Raw genomic sequence first — 20,337 nt, 5'->3', positions numbered from 1 at the left:
CAACTACTGAAGCCTGTGCGCCTAGAGCCTGTGCTCCGCAACAAGAGAAGCCACCACAATGAGAAGCCTGCGCACCGCAACGAAGAGTAGCCCCCGCTCGCGGCAACTAGAGAAAGCCCATGGGCAGCAACGAAGACCCAACGCAGCCAAAAATATATAAATAAATTTATATATTAAAAAAAAAAAAAGGTGGCACGAGGTGTCCTCTGTGACCCAGCAGAAGGGAGGGCTTGGCTCAGCAAGGCCAGCTCCCTCCTCAGAGAAAACAGGATTTTGATCCAGAAGAAGTCCTCACTCTGCATCAGGTCCAACCATGGGCAGTCAACCAGGCTGGCCTGGGGCCTGCAGTGCACGTGTGCCCTGCCCCAGTCCCAGTTCCCGGGCTACAGGACATACCTTGGGGGCCTGCCTCCTCCCTGACTGAGGGCCCCAGAGGGACCGCCACTGAGCCTCTCCATCAAAGGCCTCTGACAGCATGCCACCCCTCAGCTCCTGAGCTTTCCCAGACATAGGATCCCCACCCCTCCACTCCCAGCCCTGTCCTGTGGGCATTGTCCCAGAAAGGCGGCTCCTGGGCGCTGGCTGCTCTGAGCCCTGCCTCCGGGAGGCTTTCTTTCAGAGCCAGAGGCCGACTGCCCGGACCGGTGCCCAGTGAGCTGGCTGGCTGCGAGGGCCGGGCACGGCCCGGCCCGGCCCAGGGAGCACCCGCCTCACACTCGCCCAGCAGCTGCAGCCCTTTACCTTTTCACACTCGTCTCGTACTCAGTCCTCTGCCGGCACAGCTCTGCCCTGAGCTCCGTGACCAGGCCCTGGAGAGCCTCAGTACGGTGGGCGAGGTCCTGGGTGAGGCTGCCTGGGTCACTGGGCTCGCTGCTGCTGATGCAGGCGCCCACCCTGCCCAGGCAGTGGTCCAGGTCTGGGGATCTGCACTCTTCGCTGCTGCTGGGGACAGGGGAGGGCTCGAGGACCCCCTCAGTGTGGAGGGAGCTGCAGGCAGAGGAGTCACTGGCCCTGCACGCTGTGCAGCTGCTGACCGAGCCCCTGGCTGAGGCCTCGCAGGAGGAGGCCCCAGACCATGGCATGCTGGCCACGCTGGGCGTGCTGGGAAAGGGGCTGGGCAGGGGCACGTTGTCATAGGTGGAGAGTCTCTGCTCGGAGCCTGAGTCCTTGAACCGGTCTCCCGATGAGGCCCGGCGGTGGCCTCGCAGGGAGGACAGCCCGTTCATGAGCCAGTTCCCTCCGGAGGAGATGATGGGCACCTCCAGGGATGAGGTGCCCACCTTTGGGCTCCCCGACCGGGACCCTGACTGCCGGAAGGAAGACCTCCAGTTGGGCAGAGTCTGCACCTTCTTCCCAGGGCTGATAGCAGCAGGGCTGCTTCGGCTACCCAGGCCTGTGGGAGAGGTGCTAGAGAACGCCGCCACGGCAGCCCCATCCAGAGAAGAGGTCCTGTGCGAGGGCAGGCCGGGGGCACTGGGGCTGCCGGGCTCTGCCTGGCTGTCCCTGGTGACCTCCTCGGAGCCCCATCCCACGGTGCATGGGGGGCTCCCCCGTGAGGAGGCTGGCGCTTCCACGGTCCTCGAAGTGAAGAGCTGGCTGTGTTTGCGGATCAGGACGGTCATCAGGTGCTGGACCAGAGAAGTGCCTGCCAGGAAGAAGGAACGAGAAGAGCCCGGCTGTGAATGCCTCCAGTTCAGGCTCTCCAGACCAGTCAGGGGAAGCTGCAGCTCGAACCCAGGGTGCCCAGCCCTGACAGTAGCCCCAAACCAGGCTACTCCTCAAGTGAGGACTCAACGAGAGCTTGCCATGTGCCGCCCCAAAGGAAAAGACGGCCACCACCACCCCAAATCCAGGCAGGGACAGAAGGACCATACCCAAGAATCCCCCTCCTCCCGTGTGGGCCCTGGAGCACCGAGCAGCACTGTCTCTTTGCACCCACTCCACCCAGCTGGCGGGGGGAGGAGCAGGCACAATGCCTGGTAAGGCTGCGGGCTGAGCCAAGGGCAGGCTGGGACTGGAAGCCAGGACCTGGCCCTCTCGGCTGCCCCATATGCTGCCCACAGTGGCCATGCCTGACCGTCCACGCTCTCGGGGGCACAGGGCTCTGGGACACAGAGTAGACATGTCTTACAGGTGCATGTAGGCACACGTACACAACCCCATACACACGCAGTCATACACACAACCCCGTGCACACAGACAGATGCACACGGCTGCCCCCCAATGTGAACAGCCCCCCACACACACACAATCCCTCTTCTCCAGGCCACAGCCCCTGAGATGCAGCCTGTGGCATCTGTGGGGACTCGGTTCCTGAGGCTGTGGGGTGGGGGGAGGGGTTAGTGACAAAGGGAGGCGGTGCAGAGGGACCATGGTATCGATCCTCCTGCCTCGTTCCCTCCTGTTATCCTCAACCAAATACCAGAGACTGGGGAGGCTTCTGCGTGATGAGGAGGGTGATGTACTTGGGTGGACCCTCCCACTAGAAGTAACTGAGAATCGTGGGGAAAACTAAGTAAACAATCTTTAGTCCAGAAAATTAGGTGAGGCAGGAACTCAGCAAGTCAGTGGGGTGAGCATCTGCCCTCAGACGTTTGTGCAACCTGGCAGGCGGGAGCCCTGGGGAGACCTGCCAGTTAGGCCAAGGGCGTGCCAAGTGAGAGCATCACCCCCAACGGTTACACCCTCAGCTGGGGGTGGTGAGGGACAGCTCCACAGCGCACCCTGCCCCTCCCCTAGGTCACGCTCGACAGGAATGACCACTCTGCCCTCAGCCTGCCTGGCACCAGGGGCAGCGGGCTCCAGCTGGCGTTGGGTGGGTCCTGTGTGAGTCCCCGCCGGCGTCTACGCTCAGCCTGGACTGGCTGCGGGTTTCCTGCCTGTGAGCGGCTAGGCTCTCACACTAACCCCGCTGGGACAGTCTTCCATGGGGTCTCCAGGCAGGGCTCTCATTTCCATGCCAGCCTGCAGCTGTGCCCTTTGAAAAGTCGGGCTGACATAGAGTCACCTTGCCTCTCCTGGCCCGTCTCCTCATCTGGAAACTGGGGGCAGTAACCACAGTGCGGGCTGCTTGTGAAGATTAAAATGCGGTGGTAGAAGTAAAGTACTTGGCAGAGGCCGGGGCGTGTTAAAAGCAGCTGCTGTTGCTGCTATTTTTTTTAATCATTATTAGTTTTCATTATAGAACGGAATATTCCTAGGGTTTGCAAAAGCTGACATCCAGAAGAAGCCTGTGACAATTGCTTAATCGAAAATTACTTCAGTAAAGCAAAAACATCTGTGTGTGTTCAAGGGCAAGTGCGCTGACCTTTTCCACACCCGCCCCCCAGCCTCTCTCACCATTCTAACTGTACCTTATGACCCCATCCACAGGGCAAAACTCCTTTTCCTCTTATAGCTGACCCCATGGGGGAGGAGGCGGTGAGGAGGTCCAGAGAGGCTGCTGCCAAGTCCCCAGGGATGGAGCCGCCCTTCCTGCCGGCCTGGCGTTGAGGATGCTGAGGACTTGCCCAGGATCAAGGTGAGCCCAGAGCACCACGCACACCCCCACCATTACCTTCCATGATGGTCACTGGGTCTTCTATCTGTGGCCGAAGTATATTAGGTCCAAAAACAGTTGCCAGGTTCTGGACGCTCATCTTGTTGACATCTGAGTGGGACTGAACTTCATCCAGAAACCTGCAATGTAAGGAAGAGACAGTTGGCAGAGAAGCAAATCCTGATGCCAGATCTACTGGGAGCTGCCTGGCCCCCATGCTCAGCTGCACCCACATTTCCACAGCTGCTAAGCACAGCCAGCTGCCCCTGCCAGGCTTGGAAGAAGGCAGAGCTTCCCCTAAGATCTGAGAGGGCCGTCAGAAGCAAAGGCCACTGGGACAAGGGCCTGTCATGGAAGGACACACGATTCTCCCACCTGCGGTGGGGGCAGATGCCCAGGAAGGCCCAGATACCCCCAGACACGGGGCTGGGTGAAGGCCACCCTGCATGTCCTCTCCTGGCACCCTAAGCCTAGGTCGTGGTCAGGAGGCAGACCATGGGGAGGGGATGGTGAGAGGCGCGCAGAGGAGGCAGAAGGAACAAAGGCTGTATCCTTTTCCTTCGGGAATGATGTGCTCAGGGCTGTAAGCTCTATGAGTGCAGTGACTGTGTTCTTCTATATTCCCCACTGGCTTGACAGACATGTGAGTAGAAGCATGACCCAGGCCCCCGACCCCCCTGAAGGGCAGGGAGCCAGAGCACAGGGGAGGGAAGCCCCACCCCTAGTCACTTACTTGCAGATATATCTGAGCAGGTTGTAATTGACCAGGGGCAGGCTGCTCACTTGTTTAGCCAGCTCCAGAGTTCCCTTGGGATTGAGAGAGAAGAACAGCATTTCAAAGACCAGCAAGGAGGCCTCAGTCCTTCTCTTCCTAGAGGGAGTAGGGGGTGAGAATCCGAGTCCAGACCTCCATCCACAGCCCATGGGCCTGGCCCCAGGTGACCAGAGGGGCACCACCACTTCCATCTCCCTGGCTTGTGACCTCCGGGGGGGAAGCAGATTTACTTTCTAGAAGCCGTTGGGAGGGATGTGCCTCTGCAGGGCCACAGAGGAATGTCAGGGCCAGCTCACTGATCGAGGTACAAATATTTGCCAGATAAAGACCCCTCATCTCCCACACGGCCAGAGGGAGGGCAAACAGTCCTTCCCCAGCCGGAGCCCACCAGGGCTGCAGGGGGGCACTGCAGGGGTGGGGTGGGGGGCCTGTCCTGGGAGCAGTCTCGAATTCTTTTGGGAGGCGGCGGGATAGAAACAGATGAAAGGTCTGGTTGTTTCTGAACCCCACGGCCGGCCTGAGCAGCCTGAGTTGGTTGTAGGAGCAGGTGATGGAGCAGGAGTGCCTACTGGGTGGTGGCCCAGCCTGAGCTCCCTGCGCTCGGGCACGGCTGGGACACGGCCTGCTTTAGGAAGTACCTGTCCCTCCGGGAGACAGAGGGCTGCACACAGGGAGGGGATGCTCCAGGCACCTCGCCCCAGCGTGCCCTCCACACACAGTGGGATGTTCCAGCCCTCCCCAGATTAGGAGGTTCTAGGCCTGTCCCCCACAGAGCAGGCTGCTCCAGGGCACCACCCCCCCCGACACACACACAGCAGGTGGCAGGATCTGTGTGCCATGAAGAGTCACAGAAAGTCCTGTTTCCACATACCCGCCACCAACTAGCAGGCCCACCCCCCAGGATGGGTCCCCATGAGCCACTAACCTCCCCCTCGTCCTTGGTGAGCAGCTGGGCGCAGCTAAGGAAGTCCTCATACCTGGCGAAGGGGACCACAGGCTCGGGGAGCTCCCGCAGGTAGAGCTTCAGCAGGGAGGCCACCGTGTGCACGTCTGTTGTGCTGCAGGCAGAGGGACAAGTGTGAGGCCTGGGCGCCAGGGAACTGCAGGAGTGACCAGTACCCCGCCCCAGCCCCACCAGGGGCAGCCTCTGTTCTCACGTCCATGTGTGTGCGTGCGCACGCACACACTGTGACAACTGGCTGGTGAACAGGTGAGCGTGAAGGGCCCCCTTCCACTGCCCTGCTGCCTGCCCCAGGGTACTCTGGAGGGTGACGTGCAGCTGCTCCACACCGGGGAGGCGGGCAGCCAGGGGGCACAGCTGTCCTTCGACCCAAGCCTGAGCTTGCTCCTCTGCCCAGGCTCACCCTCCAATGGAAGCAGGAGGGCTGTGTCAAAGGCGCCCACCACGCAGGGCTGCTGGGCCCCTTGAAAAAGGGCAGCTGTCCCTGGGCACCTGCCACCAGGGGCTGGGCAGGTCAGAGGTCAGGCCCTTTCCCTGGCTTCTGGGCTTCTATTCACACTATGGATGCCCCATTTCCAGCGCCCCAGAGCCCCGTATGTGCACTCCCAGGCATCAGTCTCCTGCTCATAGCTGGGAGCTGCCCAGGCTGAAGTGGGCCCTGTGGAGGGTGGCAGCCCTGGGCCTGTTTGGACTCTGGGTTCAGGTCCTGGACTGCAGTCTTGGCACCTCCTCCAAGCTTGCCTTCCAGGCTGGGCTAGGCCCCAGGTATTTAATCTGCTTTTCTAGGGCCCTGGATTTAAACGCTGGACCTGCCTTTCCCTCATGGGAGGTGCTCAGGAAAGATGGGCCTAGGACCAAAAGAACATGGCTGGGCCGTGAAGGTGCCACCTGGCCCTGGCTGTCCAAGGCTGGTATCACTGAGCTAAGCCCTGGGGTCCCTTCCACCCTGGCATTTGGAATTCTGGGGTTCCACAGGGCTACATGCACCTCAAACTCACGCACCCAGAACTCCTCCCTGCCTCAGGACTGGTGGCTCTTGGTGGCTGCCCGTCTGGCCAGTGGAGCAGCCTCCATCCCTGCCACCACCTCCCCTCTCCAGCCAGGCATGCTGCCGCCCACAGCCTGCAGTGCCTTCTCTCAGCCACCTCCTCTGCTGACACATCCATTTCCTGGGTGCTTAGGTCCCCAGTGGGTACCCAGCCTTGAGCCCAATGTCCTTTCTCCCACCTGGGGACCCCATGGGTTCACTGCCAGCCACTGTGTGAGCAGGAGCCCCAGGAGGATGGGGGGAGGGATGGGAAGCCAGGAGGATCAGCTGCTGGCCTTCGGACAAGGACCAGCCATTATGTCTCCCCCGATGGAGGAGGTGGAAGCATTTCTGATCCGGGCAAGTAGACGCAGAGTGGCCCCTCCATGCTGCAGACCTTGCCTCCGCGTCCCTGCCCAAAGCCCCATTCCGGTGGCTCCTGGCTGCCCGCGGGTTCCAGTGCTCCTGTGTCTGGGAGCTTGGTCCAGCCCTGACTGCCTCACCTTCTTTCTCCCTCCCTAGAAATTCACTTCCTCCCTCTCTCCCCACTCCCCACAGTTGACCCAAGACTTCTTCTGGTCACTTTCTCCCTAAACTCCCCTCAGACCCTCCCCTCCCATACACACCTGCCTGAATCCAGCCCCCAGCTCCAGCACTCAAGGAGAATGTTTGCAGCCCACAGCACAATGGGTGCCCACCAGCCTGTGAGCCCTTCCACGGAAGGTGGTGTCACCTGTCCCGCTCCCTCTCCCAGGAGCAGGCGCAGTGTGCAGTGGAGGGGGGCTGGGTGCACCGGCAAGGAGGGCAACAGCTGGAAACAAGGGCTTGCCCTGGGGTCCAAATCAGCTTCCGCCCTCGCTGTTGCACAGCAGGTAGCCCGCCGTGAGGCAGATAACCCCCAGCCTCAGTTTCTCCATCTGCAGGATGGATCTGGTAATGCCGCCATTCCCCTGCATCTCTTCATTCCCAAAGACCCCCTCACCCCCGCTGACACCAATGTCCATCCAGAACACAGCTGTGGTCTCCTGGCCCCTAACACCTCGCTCCCCTGCAGTCCTCTCTCCACGCGACGGCCTGGCCCATCTTTCCCATCCCAGCCCAGTCACCAAGCACTACCTCCCTGGGGCCCAGGCTGCCTGCTCTGGGGGCCAGGAGCACGCCCTGCTCTGTGCTGTGGGCCAGGCCAAGGGGAGCTTGGTGATGGGAACCCGGGCTGGTTCCCTGAGTGCATTTATTTGTCATCTGTACTGGCCACGTGAGGGCAGGGCCTTGTCTGTTGTCTGTCCTGTTCACGGCCACTCCCCCACACCTACCAAGTGCTCTCCCTCAATGGATGGGTGCGAAGTGATGTAAGAAGAGTCGTTGCGAGAATCACCAGAGCCACCAAGGTGGGGCACGGGGGAGACTGTCCTCGAGATGCTCGGCAACAACACGGACAGGGCTGGGAGACCTGCTATGGGCCAGGGACTAGAGACCAGGGTGGCAGGAAGGGACAGGTGTGGTGATGGCGGCTTCCAGGCCAGGTGGGGCTCTGTATGGAGGAGTGAGTCCAGGACTGGAGGCCGGAGTTCACGGTGCAGAGTGTGTCTATGCACATGGAGCAAGCCAGCTCGGTCCTGGATGGCCTCTGCCAGCGTGTGGGTGAGGGGAGCAGCCCTGGGACAATCCCATCAAGAAGTGGATAAGAGGAGCCTTGGGACGTCTGTGTTGGGGGCGCAGGGCCAGAGGAGATACCAGGAGGTGGGAGAGAACAGGGCCAGCTGACCCGGAGAAGCTTCCAGAAGGGAGAGGCACTCAGAGCCCGGGCCGCTGTGGCAGTGCAGGGAACACTGTGGAGAAGGGTCCTGGAAAGGTGGGTGGAGCCCCAGCGTTCAGGGGGCTGAGGACGGGCAAGCGTGGGTACGGGAGAGGAGACCCTAGGTGAGAGGCTGTCGGCTGACAGGAGGGAGAAACAGGATGGTTCTGGAAGGGTGAGCAGGCTGAGAGGAACTTTCCTGGAGGGGGGAATGTAGGTGGAGGGCAAGGGGCTCTGGGAAAGAGGCCAGGATCCAGCTGGGCAGATCCCACCTCTGGGCATCTTGGGTGAGTTACATGGGGTCTCTCAGCCTTGGGTTCTAATCCATAAAATGGGCATATGACCATTGAAGAAAAGTCTGTAAATGCACTGAGGGCAGGGCTAGCGTGGGATGCTCCAGATGGAAGCAGGGCGTCAGGTAGGGAGAGGGAGGGCGGGGGAGGAGAGGCTGAGGAGAGGTTGAGGTTGGAAGGTGCAAAGGGGGGCCTGCCCTGCACCCGTCATGCCACCCACCCTTCCTTCTGCCCCAACCCTGGCGTGGGGTTCCCCCTTGGCCACTGGCCCCTAAATCTGGTTGCTGAGCAGAGTCACTGGGGGCTTTTATACATGCAGATTCCCACTCCTCGTTCGTGTGTCTGATTCCACAGGAGTGGGGAGGGCGGGGCCTGGAACCTGGAGTTTTGGTAGCTCCTGGGGATCCAGATATACTGTCTTACCGCCTGATGCCAACTCGAGAGATACCTGCAAACACGAAATCAGATCTGGCCGCCACCCTACTCAAACTGTGCCTGGCCTCCTGGGCCTCAGGACCAAACCCAGCTCCCTGGAGTGCCTTCCTCGGCTTTGCCCGCCCTGCACACATGCTCTGTGCAAGCTGCGGTTCCTGAAGGCCTCAGCCTGGATCCTCTCCCCTTGTGGCCCACCTGTTGAATACCCACTGGAGAGGCAGAGCCCCTCCGACACCCCCACATTGCAGCCCTGACTCCCGACCTCTCAGCAGTGTGGGGCAGGCCTTCCCTGGGCTCCTGTCTCTCCCTCGGGACACTTCTACTCCTCTTCCTGGGATCACCTCCAGCCTGTCCTCCAAGATGGGGCTTCTCAGGTTGTCCCCTTTCCTCTCTTCTCCCTCATGCCCTCCCAGGTGCACTCACCTGCTCTCACACCCTATTGTTGCCCTGTTGAAACAGAGGACACCCAACCCCATACCTGCCCCCAGAATCCTCTCCTTGGTCCTGGAACCGAGGGTCCCTCTGGCTACTGATCACATCACTTCCCTCAGATTTCCCACCAGCACACCACACTCAGCTCCTCAGCACCTTCCCAGTGACAGGGGGAGCAGAGAAAGGAGAGGCCGTGGTCATCCACAGCCAGGGGAGTGCTCAAGGTGTGGGGCCGTGGTCCCTTCTCTAAAAAACCTCAACGTCAAGAGCAAGTTTCCAGGAACCACAGAGAAGCATTATTTGAAGCAATCTCCAACCCTGACCCACAGCCACACAGGCACAGGATGGAAGAGGCTTGGCTGGCAGAGGTTCAGAGTGGACCCCAAGCTCACTGAGATTATAAATAATGAACCACAAGCTCAGAGTATCAGATGGAAATTCACAAGGCTCCAGATGAAGGAACCCCTGTGCCCTCCTGGGCAGACCCCCTCTGGGGAGTGGTGATCAGTCCCAGGCTCCACATGTGAAAAAGGAATTGACAGACTCTCCTGGCTGTGGTGATGGGTCTGGGCAGATGCTGGAGGGACTGGAAGTGTCCTGCCCCGAGAGGAAAAGATCTGAAAACGCCAGGGCTGCCAGCAGAAACCTGTGGACCTGTCCTGCAACAGAGGGGCCCTCGTCTGTGAAGGCAGATCTGAGAAGAAGGGGCAGAAGCTCCATGGGGGCCAGGGCTGGCTTGATACAAAAAGCATTTTCTATGAAAAACTGCCCCATAATGGAGATACCATCAGAGAGAAGAGGCCCCCAAACAGCTACCTCTCCCCCGTTCTTAGCCCCTGGGCTCTAAGTGAGGCTGACTATCCCGGGGTGGAGCCCAGGACGCAGTAAGCCCCAGTGATGGGGTAGGATGGGCACTGGCCCAGGACAGGTGGAGGAGACTTGCTCCCCCGCCCCCAAAACCTGTGAGAATGTGGGGCTGGAGCCACACCTCCATCTTGGCACCAAAGGAGCCTGGGGGGCAAGTCATCCCAAGAAAGCAGAGCCAAGAGACAGACCATGCAGAAGGCCTGGAGTCCTGGATGGTGCCAGCAGAGGCCTTTCCCTGCTCCTGCTGGGGTGGGCTTACGGGCATCCACAGTGGATATAGCCCACGTGGAGGTGGCAGGATCCACCCCTAAGGGAGATGCAGGAGTGCTGCAGTGATTCTGTGCCCCGCACTCCACCCACTGGGAGGGCTGGCTGGGCACGTGCCAGTGTAGGGCGCCATCCCATCCTCCATCCTGCACCCATGCCTCTCAGCGGGCATCCTGAGAGGAGGCTATGCAGGGGAATGGACAGGTGGCCCTATCTGCACCCCTCCCAGGAGCTCACCTGTCAAACAGTGGCTTCTCCCCACAGTCGAAGGAATCCTGCAGGTCCCTCACCAGGTTGGCCTGGCCAGGCATGCGGAAGAGGCCCTCCTCGGTGAGCCCGCGCTCCCGGATGAAGTCCACACACTGCTCCACCAGCAGGGGTGCCAGGCGCGGGCCATACTTCCGCTCGTGGTGGACTGTGTCCTCCAGGCGCTGCCCAAAGACCCCTGGGCACAGAGAGGAGCTGGTCACACCCTCAGCTAGCCAGCTTGGCGGTGGGGGAGGGCGCTGGGGACAACAGAGGGCAGGGGCTGCTGTCAGGGCCAAGGGTGGCTTCCCCGTGAGGGAGCAGGTTAGAAACTGGGAGGGCAGGCACCAGGCGGCTGCAACGGGGCAGGAGGGCATAGCGGGCAGGGGGCTGGCCTGGCCTGGCCTGTGGAGCTTGTTCAAGCCTGAGGACCCTCAGGGAGGGCCCTCAGGGAGCATGCATTATGCATTTTATTGATTGGTTTATTTATGCAACACTAACCTCCAAATGGAAGTGGCTTGCATTTAAAAACCCAACACTATGTCCACCGAAAGACGCACTCTAGAATGTTCTTAGTGGCACTCCCTTGCAATCCCTCCAAATGGGAAACTACCTAATGCCCATGAGCGGCAGAATGAGCAGGATCGTCATGGTCTACTCATACCGTGGAGCATGGGACAGCAATGACAACAGATGGGACACCTCAGGCAAAAAGACGACAGAGGTTGTGAAAGCAGAATCACAACTCAGCATCACTGATCATTAGTGAAATGCAAATCAAAACCACCTCACACCCATGAGGACGGTTACTATCTGAAAAACAGAAAATGTGTTGGTGAGGATGTCAGGAAACTGGAACCCTTGTGCCCTGTTCATGGGAATGTAAAATGGTGCAGCCACTGTGGGAAACAGTATGGAGGCACCTCAAGAAATTTAAAACAGAGTTACCGTATGATCCAGTGATTCTATATATACCCCAAAGAAGTGAAAGCAGAGACTTGAGCAGATATATGTACACCCATGTTCACAGTAGTAGTATTCACAACATCCAAATGGCGGAAGCAACCCAAGTGTCCATCAGTGGATAGATGGGTAAACAAAATGTCATACATACATACAACAGAATATTATCCAGCCATAAAAAGAAGGAAATTCTGACACATGCTATAACATGGACAAACCTTGAGGACATTTTGCCGAGTGAAATAAGCCAGTCCACTAAAACAAGTAAAATACTGTATGATTCCACTTATATGGGTACTTAGAATAATCAAATTCATAGAGATGGAAGGTAGAATGGTGGTTGCCAGGGACTGGAGGACAATGGAATGAACAGTTATTGTTTAATGGGTACAGAGTCTGTTTTACAAGATGAAAAGAGTTCTGGAGATGAATGATGGTGATGATTGCACATGACGAGTATACTTAATGCCACTGAACTGTACACTTAAAAATGGTTAAAATTTTGGGCTTCCCAGGTGGCGCAGTGGTTGAGAGTCCGCTTGCCGATGCAGAGGATACGGGTTCGTGCCCCGGTCTGGGAAGATCCCATGTGCCACGGAGCGGCTGGGCCCGTGAGCCATGGCTGCTGAGCCTGCGTGTCCGGAGCCTGTGCTCTGCAACGGGAGAGGCCACAACAGTGAGAGGCCCGTGTACCACAAAAAAAAAAAAAAAAAAGTTAAAATTTTATGTCAGACCTATTTTTACCAAAAATTTTTTAAGTGAAAAAAAAAACCATAATGGCTAGCAGAAGCCAGACCCAGAGTGTACACTGCATGACTCCATTTATGTAAAGTGCAAAACCAGGTCAGAACATAGTTACCTTGGTGGGTCAGTGACTGGAAGGAGCCTGAGGGGACCCGGGGGTGCTGGTAATACTCGGATTCTGGACCTGCGCACTGCTTACCCAGCTTTGTTCACTTTGAGAAAAATCATTAAACTACACACTTGTGAAACCTGTGATCTGTTCACCTTTCTGTTTGCTATATTTCAATAACATTTGCAAAAAAAAAATTAGGAAGCAAAATATCCAAAACATTTAATACAGGACAAGAAAGCAAATGAGGGACAGAGGGAGAGAGCAAGAAGGTAAAGGAACTTTTGACCCAGAAAACCTGTGACAACTAAATATACAACTGGGCAAAGAGGTTCCTGGCAGCCCAGGCAAAGGAAGGAAGGAGTGGAGATCCATGAAGCTCCCTAACTCACAGTGATAGTGAAGGAGAAACAGACTTCTCCCAGCCCTAAGCTCTACAAGGACCCTGGAATGCCCGCCATCTGCCATCTCCCTATCTCTGACTCAGAGACCATCCCCGCAGGGCGGCTGTGGGGTGGGCCAGAGCATGACATCAAAGCTCCGTTCTGTCCAGGCAGTTCTGTCCTCCCAGAGGGACACAGCCCAGGCAGGTGGACTCCCAAGACCTGAGTGCTGAGCCAGCCAGGTGAGAGGGTGGCAGGACGGACGGCTGCCTACTGCAGCTTCCCACACACAATGGCTGTTTTGAAATAAGATACATCAGTCCCTAAGACAGTGCCTGACATAGATCAGGACTCAGTCAATGTTCCTTCTCATGCTGCTCGACCTAAAGACAAAGTATATAGAACCTGGGGGATGAGATATCTCCCTTCTAGAAAACATGCCCACAAGGAAGGCACCCAGTGACACCATCAATGCTTTGGGGAGAAGTTTGTGGCTGCATGTGTGTGTGAGTGTGTGAGTGTTCATGCATACACATGCATGTGGACTTGTGTGTGCATATGTGTGTGTGTGCATGCATATACATGTGCACAAGGAAAGTGTGCTGAACTGGCCGAGACATGGCACCCATGGTGCCAGGTGATGTTCTAAGCACTTTACATGTATCAACATATTTGATCCTCAGACAGCTGGATAACTTAGGAAATATTACCATTATTGTTATCATCATCACCATCATCATCATTCCCAATTTCCAGATGAACAAACTGAGAGGCAGCGGGCTTCAGAATGTGCCCAAGTTCACTCAGCATGTGGCAGGGTGAAGGTTCAAACCCAGGCAGTCTACATGGAACATTCTCCTGGATAGACCACATCTTGGGCCACAAGTCAGTGAATTTAAGAATACTGAAATCATATCAAGCATCTTTTCTGACCATAATGCTATTAGAAATCAATTACAGGATAAAAACTGTAAAAACCACAAACACATAGAGGCTAAACAATATGTTACTAAACAACCAAGGGATCACTGAAGAAATCAAAGAAGAAACTTAAAAATGCCTAGAGACAAATGACAATGAAAACATGGTGGTCCAAAACTCATAGGATGCAGCAAAAGCAGTTCTAAGAGGGAAGTTTATAGCAATACAATCTTACCTCGGGAAACAAGAAAAATCTCAAATAACCTAAACTTACACCTAAAGCAACTAAAGAAAGAAGAACAAACAAAACCCAAAGTTAGTAGAATGAAAGAAATCATAAAGATCAGAGCAGAAATAAGTAGAGACGAAGAAAACAATAGCAAAGATCAATGAAACTAAAAGCTGGTTCTTTGAGAAGATAAACAAAATTGATAAACCTTTAGCCAGATTCATCAAGAAAAAGAGGGAGAGGACTCAATAAAATTAGAAATGAAAAGGGAGAAATTACAACTGACACCACAGAAATACAAAGGATCATAAGAGACTACTATAAGCAACGATATGCCAATAAAATGGACAATCTAGAAGAAATGGACAAATTCTTAAAAAGGTACAATCTCCCAAGACTGAACCAGGAAGAAATAGAAAATATGAATGGACCAATCAGAAGTAATGAAATTGAAATAGTGATTAAAATACTTCCAACAAAAGTCCAGGACCAGATGGCTTCACAGGTATTCTATCAAACATTTAGAGAAAAGTTAACACCTATCTTTCTCAAACTCTTCCAAAAAACTGCAGAGGAAGGAATACGCCCCCAAGCTCTTCATATGAGGCCACCATCTCCCTGAGACCAAAACCAGGCAAAGATATCATAAAAAGAAAATTACAGGCCAGTATCACTGATGAACATAGATGCAAAAATATTCAACAAAATAGTAGCAAACCAAATCCAAAAATATATTAAAAAGATCATAAACCAGGATCAAGTGGGATTTATCCCAGGAAATGCAAGGATTCTTCAATATCTGCAAATCAATCAGTGTGACACACATTAACCAACTGAAGAATAAAAACCATATGATCATCTCAGTAGATGCAGAAAAGGCTTTTAACAAAATTCAACACCCATTTATGATAAAAGCTCTCCAGAAAGTGCGAACAGAGGGAACTCACCTCAACATAATAAAGGCCATATATGACAAACCCACAGCTAACATCATTCTCAATGGTGAAAAGCTGAAAGCATTCCCTCTAAGATCAGGAACAAGGCAAGAATGTCCACTGTCACAACTTTTGTTCAACGTAGTTTTGGAAGTCCAAGAAATAGAAGGAACCCAAATTGGAAAAGAAGAAGTAAAACCATCACTGTCTGCAGATAACACAATATTATACATAGAAAATCCCAAAGATGCTACCAGAAAACTACTAGAGCTCATCAATGAATTCGGTAAAGTTGCAGGATACAAAATTAACACACAGAAATCTCTTGCATTTGTATACACTAAAATGGAATATCAGAAAGAAAAATTAAGGAAACAATCCCATTTACCATTGCATCAAAAAGAATAAAATACCTAGGAATAAACCTACCTAAGGAGACAAAAGCCTCTACTCTGAAAACTATAATACTCTGATGAAAGAAACTGGAGATGACACAAATAGATGGAAGGATATACCACATTCTTGGATTAGAAGAATCAATATTGTCAAAATGACTATACTACCCAAGGCAATCTACAGATTCAATGCAGTCCCTATCAAATTACCAGTGGCATTTTTCACAGAACTAGAACAAAAAATCTTAAAATTTATGTGGAAACACAAAAGACCCTGAATAGTCAAAGCAATCCTGAGAAAGAAAAACAGAGCTCGAGGAATCAAACTCCCTGACTTCAGACTATACTACAAAGCTACAGTAATCAAAACAGTATGGTACTGGCACAAAAAAGAAGTATAGATCAATGGAACAGGAGAGAGAGCCCAAAAATAAACACACACACCTATGGTCAATTAATCTATGACAACAGAGGCAAGACTGTACAATGGAGAAAAGACAGGTTCTTCAATAAGTGGTGTTGGTCATGTCATGTTATTTTAGAGTTACACTAATGTTTACTAGAAAATCTAGGGCTTCCCTGGTGGCGCAGTGGTTGCGAGTCCGCCTGCCGATGCAGGGGACACAGATTCGTGCCCCGGTCCGGGAAGATCCCACATGCCACGGAGTGGCTGGGCCCGTGAGCCATGGCCGCTGGGCCTGTGCATCCGGAGCCTGTGCTCCATGGCGGGAGAGGCCACGGTGGTGAGGGGCCCGCATACTGCAAAAAAAAAAAAAAAGAAAAAAGAAAATCTAAAATGCCTGAGCGGACTTCCGGGGAAGATGGCGGAAGAGTAAGACACGGAGATCACCTTCCTCCCCAAAGATACACCAGAAATACATCTACATGTGGAACAACCCCTACAGAACACCTACTGAAGGCTGGCAGAAGACCTCAGACCTCCCAAAAGGCAAGAAACTCCCCACATACCTGGGTAGGGCAAAAGAAAAAAGAATAAACAGAGACAAAAGGATAGGGACGGGGCCTGCACCAGTGGGAGGGAGCCATGAAAGAGGAAAGGTTTCCACACTCTAGGAAGCCCCTTCACGGCGGAGACTGCGCATGGCGGAGAGGGAAGCTTCGGAGTCGCGGAGGAGAGCACAGCAACAGGGGTGCGGAGGGCAAAGCGGAGAGATTCCCGCACAGAGGATCGGTGCCGACCGGCACTCACCAGCCCGAGAGGCTTGTCTGCTCGCCTGCCAGGGCGGGCGGGGCTGGGAGCTGAGGCTCCGGCTTCAGGTCGGAGTGCAGGGAGAGGACGGGGGTTGGCAGCATGAACACAGCCTGCAGGAGGTTAGTGTGCCACGGCTGGCCGGGAGGGAGTCCGGGAAAAAGTCTGGACCTGCTGAAGAGGCAAGAGCCTTTTTCTTCCCTATTTGTTTCCTGGTGCGCGAGGAGAGGGGACTAAGAGCACTGCTTAAAGGAGCTCCAGAGACGGGCGTGAGCCGCGGCTAAAAGCGCGGACCCCAAAGACAGGCGTGGGACGCTGGGGCTGCTGCTGCTGCCGCCAAGAGGCCTGTGTGTGAGCGCAGGTCACTGTCCACGCCCCCCTTCCAAGAGCCTGTGCAGCCCACCACTGCTGGGGTCCCGGTATCCAGGGATGGCTTCCCCGGGAGAGCGCACAGCGCACCTCAGGCTGGTGCAACGTCACGCCAGCCTCTGCCGCCACAGGCTTGCCCCGCAATCGCACCCCTCCCTCCCCCTGGCCTGAGTGAGCCACAGTCCCCGAAGTGGCTGCTCCTTTAACCCCATCCTGTCTGAGCGAAGAACAGACGCCCTCCAGCGACCTACACACAGAGGCGGAGCCAAATCCAAAGCTGAAGCCCGGGTGCTGTGAGAACAAAGAAGAGAAAGGGAAATCTCTCCCAGCAGCCTCAGAAGCAGTGGATTAAAGCTCCACAATCAACTTGATGTACCCTGCATCTGTGGAATACAGGAATAGACAACGAATCATCCCAAATTGAGGAGCTGTGTGGATGAAAGGCTCTTGGTGCTGCAGCCAGGAGTCAGTGCTGTGTCACGGAGGTGGGAGAGCCAAATTCAGGACACTGGTCCACAAGAGAGCTCCCAGCTCCACATAATATCAAACGGTGAAAATCTCCCAGAGATCTCTATCTCAACACCAGCACCCAGCTTCACTCAATGACCAGCAAGCTACAGTGCTGGACAACCTATGCCAAACAACTAGCAAGACAAGAACACAACCTCACCCATTAGCAGAGAGGCTGCCTAAATCATAATAAGTACACAGACACCCGAAAACACACCACCAGATGTGGACCTGCCCACCAGAAAGACAAAATCCAGCCTCATCCACCAGAACACAGGCACTAGTCCCCTCCACCAGGAAGCCTACACAACCCACTGAACCAACCTTAGCCACTGGAGACAGACACCAAAAACAACGGGAACTATGAACCTGCAGCCTGCAAAAAGGAGACCCCAAACACAGTAACATAAGCAAAATGAGAAGACAGAAAAACACACAGCAGGAGAAGGAGCAAGATAAAAACCCACCAGACCTAACAAATGAAGAGGAAATAGGCAGTCTACCTGAAAAAGAATTCAGAATAATGATAGTAAAGATGATCCAAAATCTTGGAAATAGAATAGACAAAATGCAAGAAACATTTAACAAGGACCAAGAAGAACTAAAGATGAAACAAGCAACAATGAAAAACACAATAAATGAAATTAAAAATACTCTAGATGGGATCAGTAGCAGAATAACTGAGGCAGAAGAACGGAGAAGTGACGTGGAAGATAAAATAGTGGAAATAACTACTGCAGAGCAGAAGAAAGAAAAAAGAATGAAAAGAGCTGAGGACAGTCTCAGAGACCTCTGGGACAACATTAAACTCACCAACATTCAAATTATAGGGGTTCCAGAAGAAGAAGAGAAAAAGAAAGGGACTGAGAAAATATTTGAAGAGATTATAGTTGAAAACTTCCCTAATATGGGAAAGGAAATAGTTAATCAAGTCCAGGAGGCAGAGAGTCCCATACAGAATAAATCCAAGGAGAAATATGCCAAGACACATATTAATCAAACTGTCAAAAGTTAAATACAAAGAAAACATATTAAAAGCAGCAAGGGAAAAACAACAAATAACACACAAGGGAATCCCCATAAGGTTAAGAGCTGATCTTTCAGCAGAAACTCTGCAAGCCAGAAGGGACTGGCAGGACATATTTGAAGTGATGAAGGAGAAAAAGCTACAACCAAGATTACTCTACCCAGCAAGGATCTCATTCAGATTTGATGGAGAAATTAAAACCTTTACAGACAAGCAAAAGCTGAGAGAGTTCAGCACCACCAAACCAGCTTTACAACAAATGCTAAAGGAACTTCTCTAGGCAAGAAACACAACAGAAGGAAAAGACCTACAATAACGAACACAAAACAATTAAGAAAATGGGAACAGGAACATACATATCGATAATTATCTTAAATGTAAATGCTCCCACCAAAAGACACAGATTGGCTGAATGGATACAAAAACAAGACCCATATATATGCTGTCTACAGGAGACCCATTTCAGACCTAGAGACACATACAGACTGAAAGTAAGGGGATGGAAAAAGATATTCCATGCAAATGGAAATCCAAAGAAAGATGGAGTAGCAATTCTCATATCAGACAAAATTGACTTTAAAATAAAGACTATTAGAAGAGACAAACAAGGACACTACATAATGATCAAGGGATCGATCCAAGAAGAAGATATAACAATTGTAAATATTTATGCACCCAACATAGGAGCACCTCAATACATAAGGCGAATACTAACAGCCATAAAAGGGGAAATCGACAGTAACACATTCATAGTAGGGGACTTTACCGCCCCACTTTCACCAATGGACAGATCATCCAAAATGAAAATAAATAAGGAAACACAAGCTTTAAATGACACATTAAACAGGATGGACTTAATTGATATTTATAGGACATTCCATCCAAAAACAACAGAATACACATTTTTCTCAAGTGCTCATGGAACATTCTCCAGGACAGATCATATCTTGGGTCACAAATCAAGCCTTGCTAAATTTAAGAAAATTGAAATTGTATCAAGCATCTTTTCCGACCACAACGCTATGAGACTAGATATCAATTACAGGAAAAGATCTGTAAAAAATACAAACACATGGAGGCTAAACAATACACTACTCAATAACGAAGTGATCACTGAAGAAATCAAAGAGGAAATTAAAAAATACCTAGAAACAAATGACAATGGAGACATGACGACCCAAAACCTATGGGATGCAGCAAAAGCAGTTCTAAGAGGGAAGTTTATAGCAATACAATCCCACCTTAAGAAACAGGAAACATCTCGAATAAACAACCTAACCTTGCACCTAAAGCAATTAGAGAAAGAACAAAAAGCCCCCAAAGTTAGCAGAAGGAAAGAAATCATAAAAATCAGATCAGAAATAAATGAAAAAGAAATGAAGGAAATGATAGCAAAGATCAATAAAACTAAAAGCTGGTTCTTTGAGAAGATAAACAAAATTGATAAACCATTAGCCAGACTCATCAAGAAAAAAAGGGAGAAGACTCAAATCAATAGAATTAGAAATGAAAAAGGAGAAATAACAACTGACACTGCAGAAATACAAAAGATCATGAGAGATTACTACAAGCAACTCTATGCCAATAAAATGGACAACCTGGAAGAAATGGACAAATTCTTAGAAATACACAAGCTGCCAAGACTGAATCAGGAAGAAATAGAAAATATGAACAGACCAATCACAAGCACTGAAATTGAAACTGATTAAAAATCTTCCAACAAACAAAAGCCCAGGACCAGATGGCTTCACAGGCGAATTCTACCAAACATTTAGAGAAGAGCTGACACCTATCCTTCTCAAACTCTTCCAAAATATAGCAGAGGGAGGAACACTCCCAAACTCATTCTATGAGGCCACCATCACCTTGATACCAAAACCAGACAAGGATGTCACAAAGAAAGAAA

At 52.6% G+C, this 20,337-nt stretch overlaps 1 protein-coding gene across 4 annotated transcripts in view; it reads right to left on the bottom strand.

The window, feature by feature from the left end:
- ARHGAP22 (Rho GTPase activating protein 22) overlaps nucleotides 1-20,337 on the bottom strand; it is a 166,107-nt gene that overhangs the window by 5,456 nt on the left and 140,314 nt on the right. For 3 of the 4 annotated variants that reach the window (XM_081244067.1, XM_081244068.1, XM_081244069.1), the window contains 5 exons: nucleotides 10,628-10,835; nucleotides 5,239-5,371; nucleotides 4,272-4,345; nucleotides 3,557-3,678; nucleotides 742-1,645 (listed from right to left, as the gene is read on the bottom strand). In XM_081244067.1, the coding sequence (XP_081100193.1) occupies nucleotides 742-1,645; nucleotides 3,557-3,678; nucleotides 4,272-4,345; nucleotides 5,239-5,371; nucleotides 10,628-10,835 (1,441 nt within the window). Of the gene's footprint in view, nucleotides 1-741; nucleotides 1,646-3,556; nucleotides 3,679-4,271; nucleotides 4,346-5,238; nucleotides 5,372-10,627; nucleotides 10,836-20,337 lie in introns of those variants that run through there. The other variant, XM_081244070.1, reaches the window with a different exon arrangement.

The sequence above is a fragment of the Mesoplodon bidens genome (genome assembly GCF_964165515.1).
Source record: "Mesoplodon bidens genome assembly, chromosome: 1".
NCBI classification, from domain to species: domain Eukaryota; kingdom Metazoa; phylum Chordata; class Mammalia; order Artiodactyla; family Ziphiidae; genus Mesoplodon; species Mesoplodon bidens.
This window is presented reverse-complemented; position numbering and strand designations above follow the sequence as displayed.